The 26,091-nt window shown below is 42.3% G+C and overlaps 2 protein-coding genes across 2 annotated transcripts; one reads left to right on the top strand and one right to left on the bottom strand.

Annotated features, from left to right (window-relative positions):
* The first annotated feature begins 1,078 nt into the window (after positions 1-1,078).
* On the top strand, positions 1,079-4,173 carry LOC143557916 (mediator of RNA polymerase II transcription subunit 10b-like). The gene is made up of 5 exons (XM_077046878.1): positions 1,079-1,342; positions 1,408-1,488; positions 1,583-1,685; positions 2,392-2,481; positions 3,954-4,173. The coding sequence occupies exons 1-5, from the start codon at positions 1,125-1,127 to the stop codon at positions 4,023-4,025; spliced, it is 564 nt and encodes a 187-aa protein (XP_076902993.1). The 5' UTR covers positions 1,079-1,124; the 3' UTR covers positions 4,026-4,173.
* A 1,790-nt stretch (positions 4,174-5,963) lies between these two features.
* Positions 5,964-7,201, bottom strand: LOC143557915 (homeobox-leucine zipper protein HOX6-like). Its single transcript, XM_077046877.1, has 2 exons — positions 6,551-7,201; positions 5,964-6,372 (listed from the first exon to the last, which is right to left on the bottom strand). The coding sequence occupies exons 1-2, from the start codon at positions 6,854-6,856 to the stop codon at positions 6,148-6,150; spliced, it is 531 nt and encodes a 176-aa protein (XP_076902992.1). The 5' UTR covers positions 6,857-7,201; the 3' UTR covers positions 5,964-6,147.
* Between the last annotated feature and the right edge of the window lie 18,890 nt (positions 7,202-26,091).

Here is a 26,091-nt window from a genome sequence, read left to right as displayed (position 1 = left end):
CAAAGCAAAATAATGTTCATAAAAAAATGTGCTACATCTATACTTGTATTTATACAAATGTGTATATAAATTAATTTTATTTATATAACAAAATGATCTTTTTCAAAAAAAAAAAATTGAACTTGATAAAAATAATAACACAAGTGCAAAAACATATCGAGAACGCTTCATCTATTGAAAATTTCATTCTCAGTATCATGTATGTATAACTGAAAGAATTTTGGTTAAGAAGCAATTTCGTAGAAGACTTCTCATACAATAATAGTTCCGAGCTACACCATGAAAAAGATTTTAATAAGTTTGAGTGGCTTCTCGACTTCACCATAATCCGTTCATTTTTGTGAGTGGTTTGCTTCACTTTTGCATGATTTAGTATGGAATTTGTGAGGAAGAAGAACAAGAGAATTGTTGATCAAAACAAACCGGTGTTTTATCTCCATGGCGGTTTTCATTATAAATATTCAAATTTAAAAAATGTTAATAAATAAACCCAAAAAATACTTATGAGTATGTGTGACATAAATAAAATTTAATTTTCTAATGAGTTTTTAATGAAGCAGGGCTGCCACCCCTAGGACGCCGCAATCGGGGGCGCGATCCTCGGACCCTTGTTTGTTAGGGGCCTCGTCTCTAATATCATAGCAAACAAACATATGTGTGTACTCCGCAGATCCCTAACTTCCTTATTGTTTATTATGATACATTGTCGATCAATTAATCCAACACAAAAATACTAACATTAATAAGCAAACCATGTATTTTTCTTCAAAGCTAAAAATGATGTGTCCGTTGTCCATCAATGAAAACGTTTCATATATGGGTTCACACGTATGATGATTTAATATCCGTATCGTATCGTGTTCGTAATCACCATAAGTTTTCGAAAGGATTAGTATATGTCACACGCCAACTTGTCAATAAGTAAACACGACCGGTTTAATCATCAAAAAGAAAAACATAAACCTTTTAAAAATGACATTAGCTAATGATTTCACTTCTATAACTTTCTATTTCTAGTTTCTACTAGAAATGACGTTATTAATCTTATTATTACTTATTCCTTTGATAAACAGGCGACCCGTAAAAGCCCCAAATACCCAAATTACAGATCTTCTCTGTTACCCATGGAATCCTCACAGCCGACCGGCGGCAACGGTACACTCAACCCCCAAACCACCGACGCTTCACCCGGCACTTCCACCACGTCATCCTCCGACGATCCCAAACAAAACCTTAACCAAGTCATCAATTCCATCCAGAAAAACCTAGGAACCATCCACCAGCTTTACCTCACTGTCTCATCCTTCAGTGTTTCTTCTCAATTACCTCTCCTCCAATGCCTGTAATATTATTATTATTATTAATATTATATGTTTTAGGGTTTTGATATTGAAATTATATATGCAGAAACGCACTTGTTATGGAGATGGATAACATGGCGAAACTGTCTGAGAAGTGTAACATTCAGATTCCAATGGAAGTGTTAAAGTAATATTTTAATTAGGGTTTGTATTTATATATATATATATATGTTTAGGATTTATATATGTCATTTTAATTGTGTAATTGATTGAATTTGTAGCTTGATTGATGACGGAAAGAACCCGGATGAGTTTACGAGAGATGTTTTGAACAGTTGCATCGCGAAAAACCAGATTACTAAAGGCAAAACTGATGCTTTCAAGGTTTGCACAAGCTAATTCTAGAAGTGTCGGTTAGGGGTGTTCGGTTATCAAGTCGGACTCAAAAGGGTCGAAATTCGATTCGAAATTGAATTCGGGTTTTGAATATTTCGAGAGTTTTCAAATTGTGAATATTTGACTCGAAGTTCGAAATTGAATTATGTATAGAAATAGAAATCAGTTACGCTGTATCAATAAATGTGTAAAATTCTATATGCGTAATTTAGTAATTGGCATAGGTTATTCCCACACCATATAGGTTATTTGGACACCATATGCGCCTATACGGCTCGTATAGAGGCTATACGATCCGTATAGGTGCTAAATTTTGTCATTTTGTGTTGGAGGGTGTCAGGTGTTTGAAGCCTATACGGCTCATATACGGCTCATATAGGGGCTATACAACCCGTATAGACTGGAAAAGCTGCTATTCGTACATTAGTTAGTCATGTGAGGGCTATACGACTAGAATAGCCCCTATACGAACCGTATAGAGTTGTTAACACACCATGGGGGTGGTGTTTGAATATAACGACCTGTTGGACTTGAAAAGCTCGACATTCGATTCAATTCAGTTGGAGTTCAATAATCGAATTCGAATCCAACTTCAAAATTTCGAATCAAATTTGAGTTCAGTAATCGATTTCAAATCCAGCTTCAAAATTTTAAATTTTGAATACTCATTGACTCAGTGTTTACATCTGTGCAGGCTTTGAGGAAGCACCTTCTGGAAGAACTTGAACAAGCTTTTCCTGATGAAGTTGAAGATTACAGGGAGATTCGTGCGGCTTCCGCAGCTGTGAGTTCTCTTACCTTTTGATTTTGTGTCACTGATTTGATCCCGTGCTTACTTATTGTGGTATAACTTATATTATATCTTTAGTACCCTTTAATTTGTTTCCTGAAACTAGTATTGCAAGCATTGAAACCTTTCTTATTCTAGTGGATAGTTTATTATAAAGAGTTAATTACTCGGATCTTCTCGACACATATTGCATGTTTACTCCCCTTTCTAAAATTACAAGTATGCACCCCAATAGTTTGTAATGGATAACATTGGTGCTCCCTAGTGTGTGAAATGCCATTTTACCATTAATACTAAAAAGCAGAAGAATTTGAAATATTAATAATGTAATCTTTGGGCTCACTTTGACCAATCCCCAACCAAAACCCTTGTCTTAACGTTATTTCGACCACTACCATCATCTTTTGCGGCGGGAATCCGACCATATTCTTTGGCCATCGTTGGTTTACCGGTCATATTTTTCTCAAAACCTTTTACTCCTTCGATTAAATTTGTGGCTGTTATTACTCATAAACCCATTTGAACTGAAACTTAGATATCTTATTTGGCTAATAATTTGGTGAACGAGTGTTTTTGGGTTAAAACCAACTTACCAAATTTGATGAACTCTTTTGTTCCTACCTGGTTCAGCCTAATAAATGCTGACACAGCCACAATCGATGATTTCGTATCCTAATTGTTGCAACACAAATTTGAGAGGGTAATTTTTTAGGATGATGTTTAAATCATAGCTGCATTTGGGGGGTTTTATAGTGTTAGGACGTGTTGTTTTGAAACTAAAGGTGTTGAAAAACCCATATGATCTATTCAATTGCCGGAGAGACGACCCTGTATTCTCCGGCGTTCTCTAGTTTGTCTTCATCTAGTTTTCTGAAGACAACCACAACAACCAACTATTTTCACTCCGATCAGTAACTCAACCACCACTGCGCTATTTTCACTTCAGATTGAGAAGATATATCAGCCCCATCTGTCTACTTTCGATGAATGTTTGCTAAATCGACGGCCGTTTTATTATCCTTCCCATCTCCAGCAGTCCTACAACTTCACCTTCCTTTGCCGGATTAGAAGTCAACGTGTTGGGGGTGGAGGGGCAGTGATGATACAGAGGAGGCAAAATAGTTTTGCAAGTTCAACTCTATGTGGGCCCTGATGCTATTACTTTAATATTTGTTTTTTTAAATAGAGGGTGAAATTGTTGTTTTACATTTACTTAACTGAAAAACTAAACGGTCATCCACATTAGGGAGTAGGGCGGGGCTGTAGGGAGCAACAATGTTATCTGCAACAAACTATCGGGGAGCATACTTATAATTTTAGAAAGGTGGGGAACAAATGTGCACCATGTGTAAACCATAAGGAGCATCCGAATAATTAACTATTTATTAAAGAAATCGTTAACTGTTTATCAAGCACCCTGACAAATTAAAGCATACTTTCTGACCTTAAACTGTTACAATGTGCAGGAAACGATGCGCCTTGCACAAGCACAAAGCATGTTACCAAATGGAGATGTGAAGCTTAAACCTGAGATGTAGACTCGATGTTATAGTTATTGTTAAGCTGGATTGTGTAGTTATTAATATCTTGTTTTAAACCTATATGAAACAGTCGGTTCAATAAAGCTTTTAACTTCTATATGTCTAGCAGTCAAGTTTTTGTAACCTTTATGTTCAAGTTCTGTACCCCTTTTAATTCTTATTCACCATGCAATTGGTATACTATTTGTTCCTTTAAAAAAGACTACATCTGTCTGGTGTAGTTTTAGGTTATATATGACACATCAGACAAATCACATTGCTGGTCTACAATATAGATACTGGACCATTAGTAATGCCTTAAATCTCATTGCTGGTCTACAATATAGATACCGGACCATTAGTAATGCCTGATATAATAATTATTAACATGTTTTTAATGCGTTGACTATGGACAATATTGACCGGCATGAGGTAGGTGCATGTAGAGGTGCACAAACCAGGTATTTTTAGAATATGGTCAATAAAAGTTAAAATCGGGCTGGGTTGGAACCGGTTCCGAGTATAGTCGGTATTTGACCGGGTAAAGGTGGACAACCCTAATTGTGCCTCTAGATGGGCTTGTTTGTGAACACTCTGATAAGCGGGGCCGTTCAAACCGCTCGTCACTCAAACTCGCTCGCTCGGAAAATGCTTGCTCGATTGAAAACGAGCCGCTCTGCTAGGTTCGGTTTGTAAACGATCCAAGCAACAGCTCGGTTCGGTTCTGCTTGAATATTTTTAATTTATTCTATATTAACAAATATATAAATATACTAGACGGGTGCCCGCGCGATGTAGCGGGAAACACATAATTTGGTAATCACGTAACAGATTTATGGTCATTTATTGTTTTATTTGAAACAGTGAAATCGTTGGTTGGTATATGTAGACTAATAATTCTTATTTTAAACTTAATTTATTATCGAAATCGGAACCAAATCGTTGGTAATGATTCAGTTTGGTTGGTTTCAATTTTCGGTCCGGTTTCAGTTTTCAACGATAAAATACCATTACTAATGATGTGGATCATATTTTAATTCAAAACCATCAAAAGCGAACCACAAACACCTATACATAAAATGCTACTTTTAAAACTTAAACAAACTATGACAATATCATACTCAAACTAAAGAGAATAAAATGCTCGTTTTTATTATGTAATTTTTTTAAAAAAATATTAAAGTACGAAAAAATTATGCATGTTTAAAAATCGTGGGGGAAGTTGGGTTAAAAGTGAAATTTAAAAGAGTAGATATATAAAAGATAGATGTTGAATTTGTAACTATTCTTTACATTTGCATAAAGTTGGTTAAAGTAGAGGGACAAAAATTGTAACTATATTGGTAAAATAAGAATACACGTGATATTTGTGTTTCAAATTACCACTTTGTCCCTCTTCAAACTTGTACCATATGCTTAAAAAATTGTAAAACCCTTAAAATAATCGTCTTAATTTGCCCTTCACTCGTATATTATATATAGTAAAGATAGACTACACATAAAATACACTATATAATTTTTAAAACCTTTTAAAATTTTCTTATTCTGGTAATTTTATAGTTTCATTAGTTCGATTCAAGATTTATATTAAAAATTTGTTTACATGTTCATTATATTTCACTTTAAACTTCTTTCTTTTAAAATTTACAACATATTTAACGTTTGTCTAAAAAATGCTAATTTGTTTATAATATATATTATTTACATCATTCAAACTTGTTTCTTATTAAAATTGTTAAGAGTGAAAAAGAAATAAATAATGCCCGATGTTCGATCGAAATATGCTCGATTCGATTTTGGCTCGTTTCGATTTTCGCTCGGTTCGAATTTCAGTCGTTCGATTGTAAACGAACCAAGCAACGAGCAACCCTCCGCTCGGTTCGGCTCGTGAACAGCCCTACTGATAAGTGATAACATCAAAGAAGCATCAGCTGAATTATTCTGTAAACACTCTGATAACATCAAAGATGCATTCATTTATGTGGTGGTGATATATACTAGTGTAAACTAACTACTTACTACCTAGTATGTTTTTATGTTTTACTCTTAAACAAAAGTGGAACTACTGTAATATGTTTTTATGTTTTACTCTTGAAACAAAACTACTCTAATGCTTCTACAATATCCTTCATTAACCTCTTTAAAACTCCCACCACTTTTGCAAATCTGGCAATTGTTCTTCAATCTCCAACAAACTGTTTCCTTCTTCAAAGTATGCGAAACCGTCACAAAACGGAACATTCATTTCTTGACCAAACATGTCGTCGGTCGAGTTATTAGTAAATCGATCATCCGACTCTTCGCCACTCGCACTGCTACTACTTTTTTCTTGTTGCTCTTTTGCTACATTCCTCAACACCTCCAACTGTTAATTAAAACAACAACATTAATTCATGTTCATTATTCTGTAAATGTTTCCAGTAGAATCGGTTTTGTCATTAAAAGGGGTGGCAGCGCAACCTGCCTGCCTCTATATTATTTTAGTTAAATGAATATGTAACATTTATTAAATAAACTGAACTGAATAAACCATTATACCTCACCTGATTAAGTAGTGCCTGATTCTCTTTCTTAAGCAACTCGGATTTCGATGCTAGTGTCTCATAATTATGTTTTAACGTGTTATACTCTTGTTCAATTTGCCTAGACTTCGACCTGGCTCGTTTATTCTGAAACCAAATAGCCACTTGACGCGGATGAAGCCCGAGCTTATGTGCCAACTGATGTTTCATCCTTAACTCGGGTCTTGATTGTGTCTCAAACATGTACTCTAGGAAACTTATTTGTTTGTCGGTAAATCTCTTCCGACCCTCGTTTCGGTTTCTCCTGGCTTCGGATGCCATAGACATTATTATTATTATTCTCGGTCGACTAGAGATTTACGAGTACTAAGGATTTGTAAGTCCTTTGTAAGTGGTGTATGATAATATGATACATATAATATATAGTGAGTGTGAGGTTTTAGATGAAGCACAGGTGTACGCGTTGAATTTGGCAAGAATCCTACCACTTTTGTCTTGTTACAAACTTACCATGCATTAATCACTTGTACAATTACACGTTCTCGTTATGTCGATTCATGTCACACTCACTAGAGTTAAAACTGATGTCCATTTGGTTATGATATTTTATGGAAAGAGTTGTGTGAGAATAAAAGTACAAGTGTTTATAGCGTGTGTAATAAGTATTAAATAAGGAAAAATTTCCAAAATAAACGTTTATGAAAACGTTTTTCAAGTTTTAGGTGTCATTTGTAAGAAATTCCTAAAATAGGCATTATAATTTAGTTGTGACGAGTAGTTTGTATAACCAATTAAAACTTGACATGTGTCTTTAAACTAACCGTAACGAGCAGATTTATTAATCATTTACTCGTCACGACTAAATAAGTTTTATGCCTCGTAATCAACGCCCACGAGTAATCCAAAAGTTCTTTAGTCGTGACGAGTAGATTGTAAGGTTAAACTAGTCGCAAAGAGTTAACTACTAATAAGCTACTCGTGTAGGGAATGTAAACCAAGTAAACTAGTCGTCGCGACTAAAGGACTTATGAATTACTCGTGGGCGTTGATTACGAGACAATATGAAACTTATTTAGTCGTGACGAGTAAATGATTAGTCATTACGGTTAGTTTAAGGGTCGTTACGACTAGTTTATAATACTTATTTTGGAAATTTCTTGTAAATGACATCTAAAACCTGAAAATGTTTTTATAAACGTTTATTTTGGGAATTTTCCCTCTACCGAAAGAGTTGTGTGGGAATAAAAGTACAAGTGTTTAAAGCGTGTGTAATAAGTATAAAATAATATTAATAAGTGGGAATTGGTAGGTAATGAGTGTGTGGGCCTGTGGCTTTTAAGATGATTGACTAAAAGAAAAGGAGGTGAAGAATAAAATGACACGTTTTGTAGGTGGGGTGTGTTGGAAACGACAAAAGGGATAAGATACGATGTGCCAGATGGGCCAATTAGATGAAGACTAGTGTGTGGGAATTAGCTGATGTGTTACTTTGTGGTTTATTGTTTTTAAGAAAAAACGTGTAATGTAAATAAAACTATGGAGAGGTCTTTTTATAAAATAGGTATAAACATAATAGGTTAAAGTAGAGAGGCCACTTCATGGTTATGGATATGTATGGTGATGTATCATGGGCCCGGCCCATAGTAATTGGTTTGTATGTATGTATGTAATTATGTATGCAATGTTTTTTTAACTTGTATAGAGTTTGTTATTGTTTTTTATTTGACTTGGTGACAAGCTCGAATTAAGTTTCTATTCAAAATATTAGAGGCCAGTGATGCAAAGTTGTTGCCTGTTTGTTTTCTGTTTTAATGTGAAAAACATTTGTTACATTGTATTGTAGGTCGTATTAAAATATAAGAAATATTTCTTGTTATTTTAGTTTTTGAGATTAACCGTCTCTCTTTTTCTTTTTGTTGAATTCAATTACGTGACTTGAGGGCATTTCGGTAATTTTTCACTCCCCTGCTAAAATAAAACAACGATCGATGGTTTTCATCTACAAATTTTCATCATCACTGAGGCTTGATACTTCGTTATCAATGATTCTAAGTTTTGGATTCTCAGTTCAAGAACATTTAATAAACTTGGTGACTTTAATTTAGTTTGTTATTGTTTTGACATTGTGTATTATGCCTTGGTGTGCAACATTCTACATGGTATTTATTGTACATTTTTTTTTAAATTACATGACTCTTTTTCATTTAACTAAAAATAAATGATCCAATTACAATAGAGAGGCATATAAGCGGGCAACAAGCTGCGCCGCTACCCCCCCCCCCCCCCTTTATAGGCAAAATCAATCATATTGAAAACAAAGTTATCGTATATTGATGTTGTATATTGATTTTAGTCCGTGGGGTTGATACTATGATAAAAGAGTTATGTTATCTAAAAATAGAAGTAATTTATTAGCATTTAAGGATTTTAGAGCAAGACTTGAATTATGATTTAAGAGCTTTCGGAATATTAATGATGCACTTGAGTTATTTTCATGTATGTGAAACTTTAAAATTAGTAACACATATATTGAACACTTATTTCCAGTCACTCCAGGGTGGCTTGAAATATCTAATCCTAGAAGATGCTCAAATTTGATTACAAAGAATGTAGAAAACAAGTAACTATTAAGTGGCATGAAGAAAATCCGTTTAAAAAATGAAAACATGGTTGGGAATCAAGCTACTGTTGTCTTGAGGATCAATAGAATGAATCTTTTGGTGTTTATAAGGAATCTGATTTTTATATATAGTTGATGATGTGGAAGTCGACATGAATGAAATTAAATCAACTTTTGACATGGGTGAAGTATTTTATAAGGCCATGTGTAGTGGGGCTTGGGTTTGGGCGATTTTGGGCGATAATAGGCGCGAACATCGTCCCCCTGGGCTACAAAGGGGCGAAATTGGGGCGAAATGTGGAGGGGCGATTAATTGTTGTCGCTGCTTCCTTGTTTCATTTATTATTATTATATTATGTATGTGTGTGATAGATATATGTATGTATATATATATATATTACCATTGTAGTCCCATACACCATTACACCTCAAAAACAAATTCTCACCCCTTACTGACTGGGCTCCACACGGCGCAAAACGCCCCAATTTGTATCCCCTCCACTACGCATAGCCTAAGGCTATGTGTAGTGGGGCTTGGGCTTGGGCTTGGGCGACAATGGGCACGAACACCGCCCCCTGGGCGAATTTGGGGCAAATTGGGGCGCATGCGAGATGTTTTTGTCGCCGGAAGGAGGGTGGATATATTATTATTTTATGCATGTGTGTGTTATGTGTTATATATATACATACATATATATACATGTATATGTATATATGTTGTGTGTGATATATATATGTATATATGTTGTGTGTGTATATATATGTATATGTATATGTATATATGTTGTGTGTGTGTGTATATATGTATATGCAAAATGAATCCTATAAACAACCCGAACCAACCGAACCACCCATTCCCTCCTTTCGGTCAACACCATGGTTCGCAAAACCAACCGAACGTGAACTTACAATGGAACCCGATGAACCTAAACCAACCAAGCTATTCGTTTCAATTTCCCGACTCGAACCTAAACATGTACGCCAACCGATCTATATGTTTTTTTATATTTTTAGTTATGTATTTTTTTTAGTTATGTTTTTTTTGTATTTCTTTTTAATTTTAATGCATTTTTATTTTATTATTTTAAATAAATTAGTTTTTATTTGATTAGTTTAATTATAAAAAGAAAATAATAAAAAAAGATATTGTGGGCCCAACTTGTAACCCTTACACCATTACACCCCAAAAACAAATTCGCCCTCTTTGCTGACTGGACGTCATGTGTCACAATTCGCCCCCAATTATAGCCCCTCCACTACACATAGCCTAAGGAGAATGATAATATAAATAATGATGATGTTGATGATGATTTAGATGACTTTGATAGTCAAAAGTGATTATGAAAAACACTTTCCATATAAAAGAGTAGTAAAGAAGCTTGAAGAAACGTGCAGTAGTCTCATTTTATATTTATGCAGGCTTATTGTAACAAAAATGACATCAAAAACTCTAGTAAAAGGTACGGGTGTTCGAATCAGACTCGAATATGTTGAAATTCATACCGAGTTAGGACAACAAGTTTTGGTTTGGATTTTAGGTTATTCGGATTAAAGTTTCATTCGATTCAAAATTCTAATTTGAATGCAAATATAATTCAGATCCTAGGTATCTCACATTGATTTGATTCGCGTAATCCGCATTTGCAATCTATGTATGTGTCTCTATATATACACACACATGGTTTATAGTTGGGCTTCAAAATTATTTGGAATTCAAAATAATACCTATGATGGTTTTTATAGGCTACAAAAATGTTTAAATAACAATGTTTTAAACTTTAAATTTAAAGTAATTACTCTTAAAGAATACTTGCTAATGTCCAGTGAAGAGGTAGGTCCCAGCAGAGACCAGTTGGTCCCGCAAGACTCACCTTGAACAGGGTTGTCTGCGCAAAGGCCATCTGCTCCCGCAGGACCCACCATGCTCATAGAATCTTACGCGCAGTACGCAAGCTGTACACGCAGGGAAAGCCTCCCAATGGTGAAGTACCCCGCCTGTTCCCGCAGTTGCGGATACAAGCCATCAGGGAAGGCTACCCGCAGACAGCAGGGCTACACGTACAAGACTAGCTACTTCAGCAGTCACGTGAAGGCATGAGCAAGGCGGGAACAATCCCGCCCAAATGAGCCAGTCTGATTCTGAAAGATCTTTTGTACCATACCTACCAAGGTATGGATAGGACAGACGATCTGACCAGAACAGCCCATGAGCCAATCACAGGGTGACAGCTCACCGACAACAGTGCGAGGAGGAGCACCCTCTAGTACTGTTTGTCACTATTAGCCGCTGCCTACTCACCAACCCTCACTGTGGAGCAGGCGCAGCCTACAGTTGGTGGAATAGTATTACTGTTGGCCGTAACCTATTCACCAACCAGCATGGCCTGCGTACAATCCACAGTCAGTGGGACGTGCATGGTCTACAGTTGGTGGAATAGTGCAGCCGACTTTATTACTGTTGGCTGTAACCTACCCACCAACCACTATGGCCTGTGCGTAATCCACTGTTGGTTGAACAGGAATACTATTCAGCCGGCTGTACCTTCTAGAAAACCTACCTTCGGCTATAAATACTCCAATATCTTGGAATGGTAAGATCATCTACAATCTCGTATAACTTACTTGATAACTGCTCTTATAGTATTCATATACTTTTATATTCAAAGAGCAATATAGACTGATTCTCACGCCGGAGGGTGGTCACAAGGAGGAACCCCCCCTTCTCAGTGACGAGCTTACGGTGTCTGTTTTGCAGGTTCCCTGAAGTACGACTTACTCTGCTGGACCTAACCTTCGTGGGAAACATTACCTGGCCCCCAGATTACCTATAATCTGCCCGGGGTTACTTAGTGTTTCTTCATTGGCGCCATCCGTGCATAAAGCTAGAACTACATCCTTCTCCAGTTTTTCAAAACTTCCAAGATGACTAGAGAAATTCCGGTAACCACAACCCCAGCCACTGGGGTAAACACCGGCAACACAATGTTTACAAACACTACCCCAGCCACCCAAGCTGGGGCAAGTGAAATACATTTTACGAACACTACCCCAGTCACTCATGTAGGGGCAAGTGGAGTAAATATTCCACTGGGATTCACTGATGCCCAGCTGGAAAAACGACCTCGAGCCCCTCGCCAAACACTTGATCAAGTGAAGGCATGGGCCGAGGCACGTCAAAGAGAATTTCAGGCTGAGTTGGACGAACGCTTGCGTTCAGTCCAACAAGCTGAGGAATTCGGTAGTACTCGCCAGCACCTCAACATGAGTAGTGAGTACGAGTACTCAGACGGCGAGGGGGAAGACTCCGACACCGACGCGAACCCTCGCCATAGGACGAAAGGGAAGCGTAAGGAAACGGATCCCCAGCCAAAAAGGAATTTTGGGGAAGCATTCCAACCAGTCACAGAAAAAAGCGAGCGTGACTTCTCCAAGGCCTTTAGACCTACTGCTACAAACGCAGGAAGGTCAAAATTTGCAAGGGACATTGCAGAAGCAATCGCCCCGAGGAGTGCCAAACAAATGTCCAATATTGGCACATACGATGGTCTATCCGACCCAGATGACCATCTGAACAGGTTCATTGCGGGGGCAACCGTCAGTAACTGGACGGAACCCACGTGGTGCTACATGTTCCAGATGACTCTGGTAGGAGCAGCCAGAGCATGGTTCGACCGTTTACCGGTCCACCACATTTATGACTGGGCAGACTTCCAGAACAAGTTCAGTCAACAGTTTAGTCAACAGAGGAAACACACTGAGGAGCAGTGGACGATCCTCAACTGTGTCAGAGAAGAGGATGAATCCTTACTGGACTTCATCACCCGCTTCAACTCCAAGAAGGTGAGTCTGGGCAACATCAGTGAAGACCTCGTTCGCGCCGCTTTCATTCAGGGCGCTGAATACCCAGAACTCATCCGCACTCTGACGGGTAAAGACGGTATGCCATCCACGTGGGATGCCATAATGACGGCAGCCAAGCGCTTTGCCGAAACAGAGAAACAGCTGGGAAGAGATCTCCCCCACAATACAAACCTCTACACGCAGAGGACAAGGGAGAATAATGTAAGAACCGCCCGGCTAAACAAAAAGAGGCGGCAAGGTATTTGGCAGTCAAGGATAAACTTTGACGCCCCCTCAAGCTCTCGCCCTCTGGTTGGCGGAAGGGACAAAACGCACCCTTTGAACCGGAAAAACCGCTGGACGCCACTCACCAAGAGCGTCACGGAGATATTTGCCACGGAAAAACTGCCATGGCCAAAAGCTCCAGTGATCCGACAGAAACCCAATGCGGATCAAAGCAAGTCTTGTGACTTCCATGGGACAAAGGGCCATAGCACTGAGGAGTGCACATCCTTGAGGGACATCGTCGAGACATTCGTCAAGGATGGGAGGCTCGCACACCTCGTGGCATCTATCAAGAAGGGAGGAAGGAACGACAACAGGTACAGGGGTAACGGACGGAAGCCCGTCGACATTAGCATCAACATGGTCCATGGTAAGGTCAGAGGAAGAAAGAGACCAATGACCGAACCATGCGCATGGAAGGAAGCAGAAGTGCGCTTCCCGCGAGTGCCGGGAGGCCCAAACAAAGAAGGCCCCATTGTCATTAAAAGCCAGCTGGGGCACTACATCACCTCCCGCACCCTCGTTGACAATGGCGCATCGTCGACAGTGATGTACAGGCAGTTCTTCGACAAGCTCGATGATGAAGACAAGGAACGCCTGGAGACGGTCTACGCTTCAATGGAAGGGTTTGACGGCAGCATGAACACTCCCTTGGGCATCCTATCTTTCCCCGTCACTCTCACTGATGGGAATTATTCACGCACGGAGGATGTGGATTTTGTTGTGATGAAAAAACCACATCATACGTATGACATCCTATTCGGGAGAGACGGGATGGCAAGATTCAACGCTGTGGTATCCTCAGTCCACGGCATGATGGGATGGCCAACAACTGAAGGCGTAGCGATGATCACGGGCATTCCCCAGGTATGCATCGCATCTGTCTCCTCTAAACCCAAACCGAAGATGGCCAAACAAACCATCACTGAGCCTGAACAGTGGGCATTCAATGGGAAATATCCCGATCAGGCCGTTACCATTGGCCCGACAATTGTTGATCCAACACGCACCTTACTCAAGCGCTTACTGCAGCGAAACGCAGACATCTTCGCGTGGACACCAGCCGACATGACTGGTGTACCCCGGGGAAAGGCAGAGCATAAGCTCAAATGCGATCCGGCCGTAACGCCGATCGTACAAAAGCGCAGAGTAATGGGGCCCGAGCAAACCAACGCGTGCAGAACCCAAGTCAAGGAACTCCTTGATGCGGGCATCGTGCGCGTTAGCAAATATCAAACATGGGTTGCAAATCCCGTAATGGTACCGAAGAATAACAAACAATGGCGCATGTGCATAGATTTCAAAGATTTGAATAAAGCATGCCCCAAAGATTGTTATCCGTTGCCAGAAATTGATCTCAAGGTGGATTCGGTGGCACCATTTCGCCTTAAATGCTTCTTGGATGCGTATAAGGGGTACCATCAAATCCACATGGCTGTGGATGACCAGGACAAAACCGCCTTTCGGACGCCCGATGGCACATTTTGTTATAAAATGATGCCGTTCGGACTTAAGAACGCGGGGTCCACGTACCAACGACTAATGGACAAAGAGTTTCACGCCCAAATTGGGAGAAACTTGGAAGTCTATATGGATGATTTGGTCATCAAAAGCCCCGAGCCAGAGACGATGTTGAAAGACATTGAGGAAACTTTCAACACGCTCAGAAAGATAAACATGAAGCTCAACCCGAGCAAGTGTTCATTTGGGGTGGAAGAAGGGAAGTTCTTAGGGGTCATTATTACTAAAGATGGCTTCAGAGCGAACCCTGAAAAGGTCGAAGCCATTGTCAAAATGGAATCACCTACCACCATAAAACAGGCTCAAACACTTAATGGACGACTAGTCGCGCTTAACCGCTTTTTGGCAAACCATGCGGATAGGTCGTTCCCTTTTGTGTCAACACTAAGAAATTGTTTAAAGAAAACGCACTTCCGCTGGACACCAGAAGCGGAAGCAGCTTTCCAGGAGATTCGATCACGCCTGATCGAACTCCCAACACTCACAGCACCACAAGCGGGAGAGGAGTTAATCCTATACCTCTCCGCAACAGATAGAGCAACCGTGGCAGTCCTGCTTGTAGAACGAAAAGGCATCCAGATGCCAATCTATTATGTTAGCCGCGTGCTGGCAGACGCGGAAACCCGGTACTCTACCCTGGAAAAACTGGTCTTGGCACTTATACACGCTTCACGCAGGTTGAGACGATATTTCCAGGGTCACCCAATCACTATTCTCACCAACTTCAAACTCTCAAATGTTCTAGGCAAACCCGAGTTATCGGGACGCCTAGCCAAATGGGCAATTGAATTGGGAGAATATGCGATTCAATACAAGCCGAGACCAGCCATTAAAGGCCAGGTCCTGGCTGATTTTATTGCCGAAGTCCCCGCTGCGCGGGAGAAAGAGTGCCAGGAGGAGGTTCAACCCTCCCCAGCACACGAAATCGATGAGGTCTGGCGACTCTATACTGATGGAGCAGCTAGTAACGAGGGTTCAGGCGCAGGGTTAAAATTAACAAACCCAGCAGGCCAGGAATATACTTATGCTATTCGGCTGGATTTCCCAAGTACGAATAACGAAGCTGAATATGAAGCATTCCTGGCCGGATTGAGGATTGCGCGTAAAATGGGTGTAAAAAAATTTGGAAGCCCATGTAGATTCCATGCTAGTGGCAAACCAAATAAACGGGACGTACACGGCTGTAAATGACACAATGGCCCTGTACCTTGCCCAGGCCAAAGCCATCATGCGCGATTTTAACGATTGTAAAGTGATACATGTCAAGCGCAGCGAAAACAAATCTGCGGATGCGTTAAGCAAGCTTGCATCACTGGCCTTCACCCACTTGGGTAAGGACATCCGCGTGGAACTCCTCGAAACACCATCAGTCCCGCACAAGGAAATTTGTGTCATCCAAACCGGTACAGAAACATGGATGACCCCAATAATAAAATACCTTGAAGCAGGAACGTTACCAGAGTCGAAGTCACAGGCAAGAAAACTACGCTGTAAAGCACTGAATTATCAGCTGGTCAATGACACCCTTTACAGACGTAACTTTCTTGGCCCATTGTTAAGATGCGTGGACAACCAAGATGCTGACTACCTCCTAAGGGAGGTTCACGAAGGCATCTGTGGAGTACACGCAGGCCCCCGCGCTGTGGTAGCCAAGCTAAACAACGCGGGATACTTCTGGCCGGGTATGCATATGGACGCGTTGGCATACATCAGAAAATGCAGATCTTGTCAGCTTTACGCACCCAACACGCATCGCCCGAAAAATGAACTTGTTCCTGTCACTTCCTCATGGCCATTTCAGAAGTGGGCCATTGACGTGACAGGCCCATTTCCAACAGCAGCTGGGAATGTTCAGTTCCTAGTGGTGGCCATTGACTACTTCACCAAATGGATAGAAGCAAAACCTTTAGCCCAAACAACCGCAAAGCATATCAAAAAATTTATTTGGGAATTTATTATTTGTCGTTTTGGACTTCCACAGAATTTGGTAAGCGACAATGGCACCAACTTTGCTGACAAGAAGCTACAGCAGTGGCTGAAAGAACTTCAAATCACCCACACCTTTACCTCAGTGGCACACCCGCAAGGTAACGGTGAGGTAGAAAGAGCAAACAAGAGCATCGTCGAAGGCATCAAGAAAAGACTCTTGGAACACAGATCCGGCTGGGTGGACGAGCTTCCGCACGTCCTTTGGGCAAACAGAACGCTGAAGAAGACCAGTACGGGAGAAACCCCGTTCAGTCTCACTTATGGCACTGAAGCCATGATCCCAGTCGAAATCGGTTTACCCTCACCAAGGGTCTTAATCCAACCAGAAGACAATGATGCGGAAAGACGGTTAGACCTTATGCTAACCGAAGAGCGCAGAGACTTAGCCGCCGTGCGTGAAGAAAACTACAAACGACAAATGCAAAAGTACTACAACACGCGGGTAAAACTCTGCAACTTCAAGGAAGGAGACTACATACTGCGTAACAACGAGGCTTCGAACCAACAACGCCCAGGAAAGTTGGCCCCGATTTGGGAAGGGCCATACATTATCAAAGAAGTTCTGGGAAAGGGCGCGTACCGGCTCGAAAGGCTCGATGGCACTCCCATCCCTAGAACATGGAATGGAGCTCAATTACGCAAATGTTATATGTAGATCAATTCCAACTTGTAAAGAAAAGGCCTAGAGCCACTTCTAATGGAAATGATTCTCCTTTCATGATGTATTGATAGCTTGTAACCTATGAACTTCCCTTACGGGAAGAAGTAGTTGCGTGTGGAAGGCGGCAATACCCGCATAAACACAACGCCAAAATGTTAAAAAGTTCTAAGGAAAACCTACACGCAGGTCAGATGAAGGTAAAGTTTAGACATCCTTGTAAGTGCAAGTGACGGTCTTACCCGCACAATCACGAACAAGGAAGCCAAACTTAACTTACCATCTACCACGTTAAAAGGTTAACTTATGAACACTTAAAAAAGAAGAAAAACCTACACGCAGGTCAGATATAGGTCTGAAGTTAAAGCCATCCTACTAAGTGCAAGTGACGGTTACACCCGCACAATCACGAAAGAGGAAGCGAAAACTTTAGTCCATTATCAACCACGTTCAAAGGTTTAACTTAATGCCTTAGAAATTTCGAAAAGGAAACCTACACGCAGGTCAGATAGAGGGTAAGGATTAGCCATCCTATCAAGTGCAAGTGACGGTTTTACCCGCACAATCACGAGGGAGGAGGCGAAACTTTAACCCATCATCAACCACGTTCAGAGGTTCTTATTCTAAACACTTGGAAAATTGCTAAATCAAACTAAGTATGCAAGTCATAAGTTTATAAAGCAAGGAACCCAAGGAAGGAAATAACAATCTTATACGCAAAGAGATTAATATTTCACAATCAATTACAAGAATGGCTGGGTAACTACCCGCCTAAAAGAAATCTATACAAAGCTAAGTCTATCCTAGCAGCGGGAAGGGATCTTCAGGATCAGGCTTCAGGGCCACCTCCGCTTGGGCCAGCACCATCAGAGCGCGGCTGCCCAAGGAAAGCCTTAAGGATGTTTAGCCCATCATCAGCAGCAGCGACTTCATTCACCTTCTCCACCACTGGATGCGGGAAGGCAGCGTACTGATTCACAGCTTGGTCATAAGCAGCTTCAGTATTAACATTGAATAAAGGGAAGTTGGAGGGCGGAAAGCCTCTCTCAGCAAACCCTAGACCAAGCAGGAAGCCAGTCTTCTGCCCATCCTCATGAGAAGCGTTGAGGGCTGCGCTCATTGCATCGTCGTAAGAGGTCTCTGAGAGGACCTGACGCACAACCTACAAAAGAATACTTAGAACATTTTCTAATTACGAGCAGAAAGCGTAAAGAAAAAGAGGATACCTGAGGCAACGCTTCTCGAAGCAACCATTGGAGGGTAGCTTGACTTTCTTTACAAGCACGTTCGGCTCCGCTTTTATCAAGGTTGGCAAGTTGAACTTCCTTGGCGGCAGCTTCTTCGACGCTTTTGAGTTTCCTTTCAGTACGGTCAAGCACCCCCCTCTGGTCAAGGATCTCCTGCAGCTTCTTGGCATCTTCCATTGCCAAGGCGTCATGAGCATGCTGAAGAGCCTTTAATTTGCATTTAAGCTGCTCATTCTCTTCGCGAAGTGGCTCAGCAACAGCTTCAGCCTTGGCAGCCCTCTCAGTTGAGTTTCGCGCAGTCTCCTTGGCCAGCCGAAGCTGTTCATTCACAGCTTGGGCAGCCTTGGAGCGGGCCTCGAGTCGCGCCTGGACTTCAACCTCAAGGGCCTTGAATGCCTTCTCCTTCTCGGCTGCGGCAGCGGCCAACTGCCGGTTCTCCTCCCGAAGAGCCCGCGCTTCAGATATATCTTTGGCGCGAGCTGCTTTTAACTTGTCGTTTTCACGACAAAGCAGCTCGACGCGGGGCTGCGTTCGGGCCTGGAGAACCCGAAGCTCATTGGTTAGCCTACCCTCTTGGTAGCTAGCCATGGCTTCCCCCAACGCACCATGAGGAGCAGCGTGGCGAGCCCAGTCCACGCACTCCACAGGGGTGCGAAGGGTTGTTCCTCGGCGTATGTTCCATCTTGGAACATACACTTCATTGGAATCCGACACTGCAAAAGAAACAAAGGCAGTTAGGAAAAGATGATAAAAATATGTAAAGGAAAAAGAACCCTACGTACCTGTAGGGTCAATAACAGGCCGATAGCCGCCAAACCCATCACCTGAACCTAAAGGAAATCCATCCAACAGGTCAGGCAGACGGGAAGGTGGCATAGATCGGCGGGAAGCCTGGCGCATACCTGAAGGTCCGGCCGTCGGTGCCGGTGGCGCAGGTATAGTGGCAGCCGCTGTGGTAGCCATGGTTGGCGCCACCTCCTCAGCAACAGTAACCGCCGGCTCCGTGAAAGATGCTGTAAAAATTGCACTCACGGCCGGCGGAGACACCTTCTCAGCTGGAACAGCCTCAGGAAGGCTGGAACCAGCGGAAGCAGGCGTAGACGCCTGGGTCGATGCCTCGGGAAGGCTGACCGAGCCTACCGTCATTGGCGGGGGAATACTTGCTCCAACTCCACCCTGGAATGCGTCAACATCCACACCTACACAAGCAAAAGTGTTAGAAAAATTTATTTTAAACAACAAATCTAGACAAGAATTATGGGGGTACTTACGGGGTTTCTTGAGCTTGAACGCACGGACGAGCGGGGGCGAACCCGATGGAGCCGGCCTCTTGACACCGGTAACCGTCGTTGCCGCTGCCTCCTCGGAGGTGACACCTGCAGCCTCCGGAGCGGTGGTCTCTTCACCACCGGGCTTCCCCGCCACCTCTGCATTATCTGACTCCGAGTCAGATAGGACTACCGGGTCGGCCGTAGAGGCCACCTTCTCCTTGCCCTTCGCGACGGCAGCCTTTCTCTTCCGCACCAGTGGAGGACCTTCTGCGGATTCCTCAGAAGAAGAAATGTCATGAACTCCAGCAGCAGGCACAGCTTTGAGAGGTTCAGGGTAGAAGATAGGCTTACCTGGCCGACGGTGGCTCAGGATCTCTTGGCCTGGCGGGTAAACCTCCACGAACCGACCCGCAGTCTGCTCGAGGATGGGCAACTCGTTCTCGTCCAGAGCACGAGTACCCATCCGCGCAGGACCATCTTCCTCCCGCGGATTCAGGAGCGACTGAAGATCGTTACCCTCTGAAATCAACAAGAAAGTTAGAAAAAATCGTAGTCAGCAAAAAAGAAACAAGACATACCATAAGGGGTAGAGTTCGAACCATATTCAAGGACGATCGGAACCTTATCCGCATTCGCCGCCTTCCACACCCGGCTCATCCCCAGCATCACCATCGCCGACTCCGGAAAACGGAAAACCGGGGACTGGACCCGGGATATCTTCGAAAACCATTCCGCCTCCTCGTAGTTAAGGGCGGGAAGGTTCGGAAGCGCCTGGCCATTCTTAAACTTCATGGCGATGGGGACGGCGCGAGCGGATATGAAGAAGAACTCTCTTCTCCATGAGCGAAGACTCCGCTCGGTGGTACAAATCTTTAAACCCTTTATACGGGTTGTAAGAGTGTACCACCCCTGGATGCACCTCCAAGTGTAGAAGGTCATCAGACGGTCAACAAAGGGCTCAAGGCCCAGTATCCGGCACACCCACTCAAAGTGCCGGACCTTGGCAATGGCCATGGGGTGCACCTCTGTCAGGTGCACACCGTGCCTCTCCAGGACACGGTACACAAACTTTGTCAACGGAAACCTAAGGTTTCCGTAGACAAAGAATGCAGCATAAACCCCGATCTTGCCACTAGGGGCATCGTACACAGTATGGTGGGGTTCAGGAAACTCAGGCTCGAGAGACTCGAGCATGAACTTCCTGACGATATACTGGTACAGATCGACAGGAAGAGAACACTGGCATTCGCCAGCAGTCTTCTGATCATCAGTATCATGAGAAGACATGGTGGAAAAAAGAAAAAGATTTCAGAGTAAGGCTTTACTGAACAGAAAAATTTGCCGGAAATTACTTGAGAAGAAGAAGAAAGGTGAAAGTGTGAATTACAGATAACTCTCTTCCCCTTTATATAGTAATCGCAATTAATGCGGTGAATTTAATGCGGAGGAGAGAGAAATCAAAGGTGCAATGAAACTATGACACGTGGCAAAAAGCAGGCTGGCAACAGCTGTTGAAAGGACGTGTGCCAGTAATTTCGCGGCCACGCGCCAGAAAAATCACGCCCACGCGCCTGAAAAAGCGACTGGAATGACCATGTTCTGTCACGTCACCATAACTTCCTGCACGTCCTGACACAGTCAGAAGAAACTGTCGCGCGACGTTTCAGAGGTTTGGACTGTTCTTATCTTTTCACCAACTCTTCGAATTTCAAAATTCAAAATTCGAAAATATTAAAAAGTAAGCGGGAAAATCCCCCCTAACCTTGGCAAACAAGTAACCGTAAGACGGATGCGGGTACAGTGTTAAGGCGAAACCCTTCACACACCTAGCACCCGCAGGGAATTGAAGCCAAGAAAACCTTGGCAAACAAGTAACCATAAGACGGATGCGGGTACAGTGTTAAGGCGAAACCCTTCACATACCTAGCACCCGCAGGGAATTGAAGCCAAGTATTCCTCGGCAACCAAGTAACTATAAGACGGGTGCGGGTACAGTGTAAAGGCAAAATCCTTCACATACCTAGCACCCGCAGGGAATTGACGCCAGGAATACCTTGGAAGTAAAGTAACCGTAAGACGAGCGCAGGTACAGTGTTAAGGCAAAACCCTTCACATACCTAGCGCTCCGCTGGGAATTGAAACCAAGAAGGATCTTCTGGGCAATGCTTGCGGAAACGGAAATAACATCCCCGCATAGCGGGAGCGTCGAGAACTACGTTGTTTGAAGCTCCAAGATGGAATTGGTGGTCTTAACATAATTGATCACTATGTTCGAAACTACCAAAACCTCATGGAAAATACATACAACTGGGACTCAATGCTCCTGACTTGCGAGGAGGTTACAGACCTACCCGCATCATACCCAAAGACCAAGCAGGAAACTCGGGCATTTCTGCAAGTGACAAGGACTTCCCATGGAAAACCTTACAAAACCCTTTTCAAAACCCTTTGCTTAAGTCCAAAAGTTCACCTCACTTTATTAAACACGCATGAGAAGAACATTGGACTGGGGGGACTTGAAGAGGTAGGTCCCAGCAGAGACCAGTTGGTCCCGCAAGACTCACCTTGAACAGGGTTGTCTGCGCAAAGGCCATCTGCTCCCGCAGGACCCACCATGCTCATAGAATCTTACGCGCAGTACGCAAGCTGTACACGCAGGGAAAGCCTCCCAATGGTGAAGTACCCCGCCTGTTCCCGCAGTTGCGGATACAAGCCATCAGGGAAGGCTACCCGCAGACAGCAGGGCTACACGTACAAGACTAGCTACTTCAGCAGTCACGTGAAGGCATGAGCAAGGCGGGAACAATCCCGCCCAAATGAGCCAGTCTGATTCTGAAAGATCTTTTGTACCATACCTACCAAGGTATGGATAGGACAGACGATCTGACCAGAACAGCCCATGAGCCAATCACAGGGTGACAGCTCACCGACAACAGTGCGAGGAGGAGCACCCTCTAGTACTGTTTGTCACTATTAGCCGCTGCCTACTCACCAACCCTCACTGTGGAGCAGGCGCAGCCTACAGTTGGTGGAATAGTATTACTGTTGGCCGTAACCTATTCACCAACCAGCATGGCCTGCGTACAATCCACAGTCAGTGGGACGTGCATGGTCTACAGTTGGTGGAATAGTGCAGCCGACTTTATTACTGTTGGCTGTAACCTACCCACCAACCACTATGGCCTGTGCGTAATCCACTGTTGGTTGAACAGGAATACTATTCAGCCGGCTGTACCTTCTAGAAAACCTACCTTCGGCTATAAATACTCCAATATCTTGGAATGGTAAGATCATCTACAATCTCGTATAACTTACTTGATAACTGCTCTTATAGTATTCATATACTTTTATATTCAAAGAGCAATATAGACTGATTCTCACGCCGGAGGGTGGTCACAAGGAGGAACCCCCCCTTCTCAGTGACGAGCTTACGGTGTCTGTTTTGCAGGTTCCCTGAAGTACGACTTACTCTGCTGGACCTAACCTTCGTGGGAAACATTACCTGGCCCCCAGATTACCTATAATCTGCCCGGGGTTACTTAGTGTTTCTTCATCCAGTTTTTTTATGGGCCCTATATGTTGCATTATTCAGGTTAACTAGTAAACGTGGTTTAAAATTGTTAATATTGGATGACGTTAAGAAAACTTGTGATAAAATAATAAATGATGTATATAAAGAGATTTTTTTCAAATTTATAAATTTGAGATTATAGATTTTTTATTTTTGTCTAATTCAATTTATACGAAAAGACCCTAATTCAAATAAGCTTATTAAAATCAGTTTTTTTTTATGAATCTTTTCTGAATTGGAATTCAGTTTAAAAATTTTAAGAATAACTCGAATTCGATAAGATGAACACGTCTTGCACAAAGGCATGCAACTAATAGTAAACGACAACTAGAGGATTTACAGACAAAGGAAGTGACCGAATTCAAAAATAATGTCAAACTACAAAGATGAAAACTAAGGGTGGCAAACCCAATCCAAATGGATTGTTTTAGGTCAAGATGGATAAACTTTAAAACTAAAATGGGTTAAGATGAATCATAAAAATTCTTCAAGTGGGTCAGGATGGGTTAGAAATTTACAAGTGAGTTTCATTTATAAGTTAAAATGGGTCAAAACAAAATATCCAACTTATCCAAAATTTATCTAATTCAAAATACCCAAACTATCACGTGCGGAACATAACTCATCCGAAACCAAAAAAAACGATCAAAACGAAACAAAAACCCCAAACCGACTAAAACGAAACTGAACCGAAATAGAAAAACGACCAAAACGAATCACAAAAAACCGGAATGAAACCGAAAAACTGATCAAAACGATACAAAAAAGCGAAATGCAACCGAAAAGCTAACCAAAACTAAACAAAAACACCGAATCGACTGAACCGAAACAAAACTGAATCGAAATAGAAAACGAAACAAAAAAAACGGTACGAAACTGAAAAGTTGACCAAAACGAAACAAAAAAAAACGAAATGCAAATGAAAGCTGACCAAAACAAAAAAAAACCACCGAACCGACTAAAACGAAACAAAAAAAACCGAAACGAAACTGAACTGAAATAGAAAACGACCAAAACGAAACAAAAAAATCGAAACAAAACTGAACTGAAATAGAAAAACGACTAAAACGAAACAAAAAAAACGACTGATGAGCTGTCTGGCTATGAAGCGGGGTTTATCAGCAGTTTGGCTATGAAAAGGGCATCTAGCGCTGTGGAACTGATGAGCTGTCTCCCAAGACTTCGGGATCCTCAATGCGAGCTTCTTTTGCTTCGCTCATGTATGGGAGTCGCCAAGCTTTTGTTCGGTTTGAGAACATGCCAACCTATGTATGTGGGGGAAGCTGTTTCTATATTTGACAATGGTCTTCGGAGGGCGATTGAGGACATCGTGGTTTGTGGAGGTCCGTTCTTTGGGGATCTCCAATGGAGGTTGGCATCACTTCCGATCCGTTATGGTGGGTTGGGTCTCTGTTCGGCCGAGGATGTATCTGCATATGCTTTTGTGGCTTCGAGAGCACAGTCGTGGTGTTTGCAAGACCATATTTTTCGGGGTTGTGATATTTATGGGTTGGACTCTGATTATGGGTGTGCGATGGATCGTTTGCGTACTTCACTTCCAGATTTTGATCTTAGCGGGTTCTCTAATAAGGACACCGCCCCCCCTAAAGCCCAACATGTTGTGGCGAGTGCCTTATTTAGTGGAATCGTCAAGAGTTTAGAAGTGAAGTTTGATCTATCCCCTCGCCAAAAGGCGGTGTTTGAATGCCTTCGGGCTCCTCGGGCTCAGGATTTTCTAACGGCCATCCCCATTGAAGGATTAGGCCAACGTATGTCGGGTTTGGAGTATCGGGCTATCCTTAAGTACCGGTTAATGATCCCTATGTTCCCGATGGATGAACCTTGCCCAATTTGTCGTAAGGTCTGTTTGGATTCTTTTGGTGACCATGCGGTGCATTGCAAAGAATTGCCTGGCTTTAAATACATACATGATCTGGTTAGGGATGTTCTGTGTGATGTTCTTAAACGGGCAGGGATTTCTGCTAAAAAGGAGGCCCCTGTTAACTTTCTCACGGATCCTATTGAAGGGAGGTCTACTTTACGACCAGCTGATATTCTTGTGTTCGGGTGGGCAGGGGGGAAACACGCCTGTGTGGATCTTACAGGAGTGTCTCCTCTTGTTGGGCTCAGGGACCGTGGGTTTGTTGTGGGTCAGGCTGCGTTGAAGGCTGAATCGGGCAAAGTTGTTAAACACGAGAAAGCTTGTTTAGATAATCAACATGTCTTTCTACCATTTGCCTTTGATACATTTGGGTTTCTGGCTCTAGAGGCTGTGAAATTTTTGAGTAGGGTTCAGCGCGTCGTACACGGAACCTCTTCAGCTTCTAGGTCCCAAAGCTTCGTTTTTAGCAGGATTGGCTTTGCTGTTCAAAAGGGGGTTGCGGCGCAGCTTGTTGCCCGTTTGCCTGCCACTTTATTGTAATCGTTTTATAGTAAATTATATAAATAAAAAACATTTAAAAAAAAAAAAAAAAAAAACGAAACTGAACCAGAATAGAAAAACGACCAAAATGAAACATAAAAAAGCGAAATGCAACTGAAATGCTGACCAAAACAAAAC

The sequence above is a fragment of the Bidens hawaiensis genome, unplaced genomic scaffold, assembly GCF_021521415.1.
Source record: "Bidens hawaiensis isolate Kalapana, Puna unplaced genomic scaffold, B.hawaiensis_p1.1 tig00019230_1, whole genome shotgun sequence".
Classification (NCBI taxonomy): domain Eukaryota; kingdom Viridiplantae; phylum Streptophyta; class Magnoliopsida; order Asterales; family Asteraceae; genus Bidens; species Bidens hawaiensis.
The sequence above is the reverse complement of the archived record's forward strand: the minus strand, read 5'-3'. Positions and strand labels throughout refer to the sequence as shown.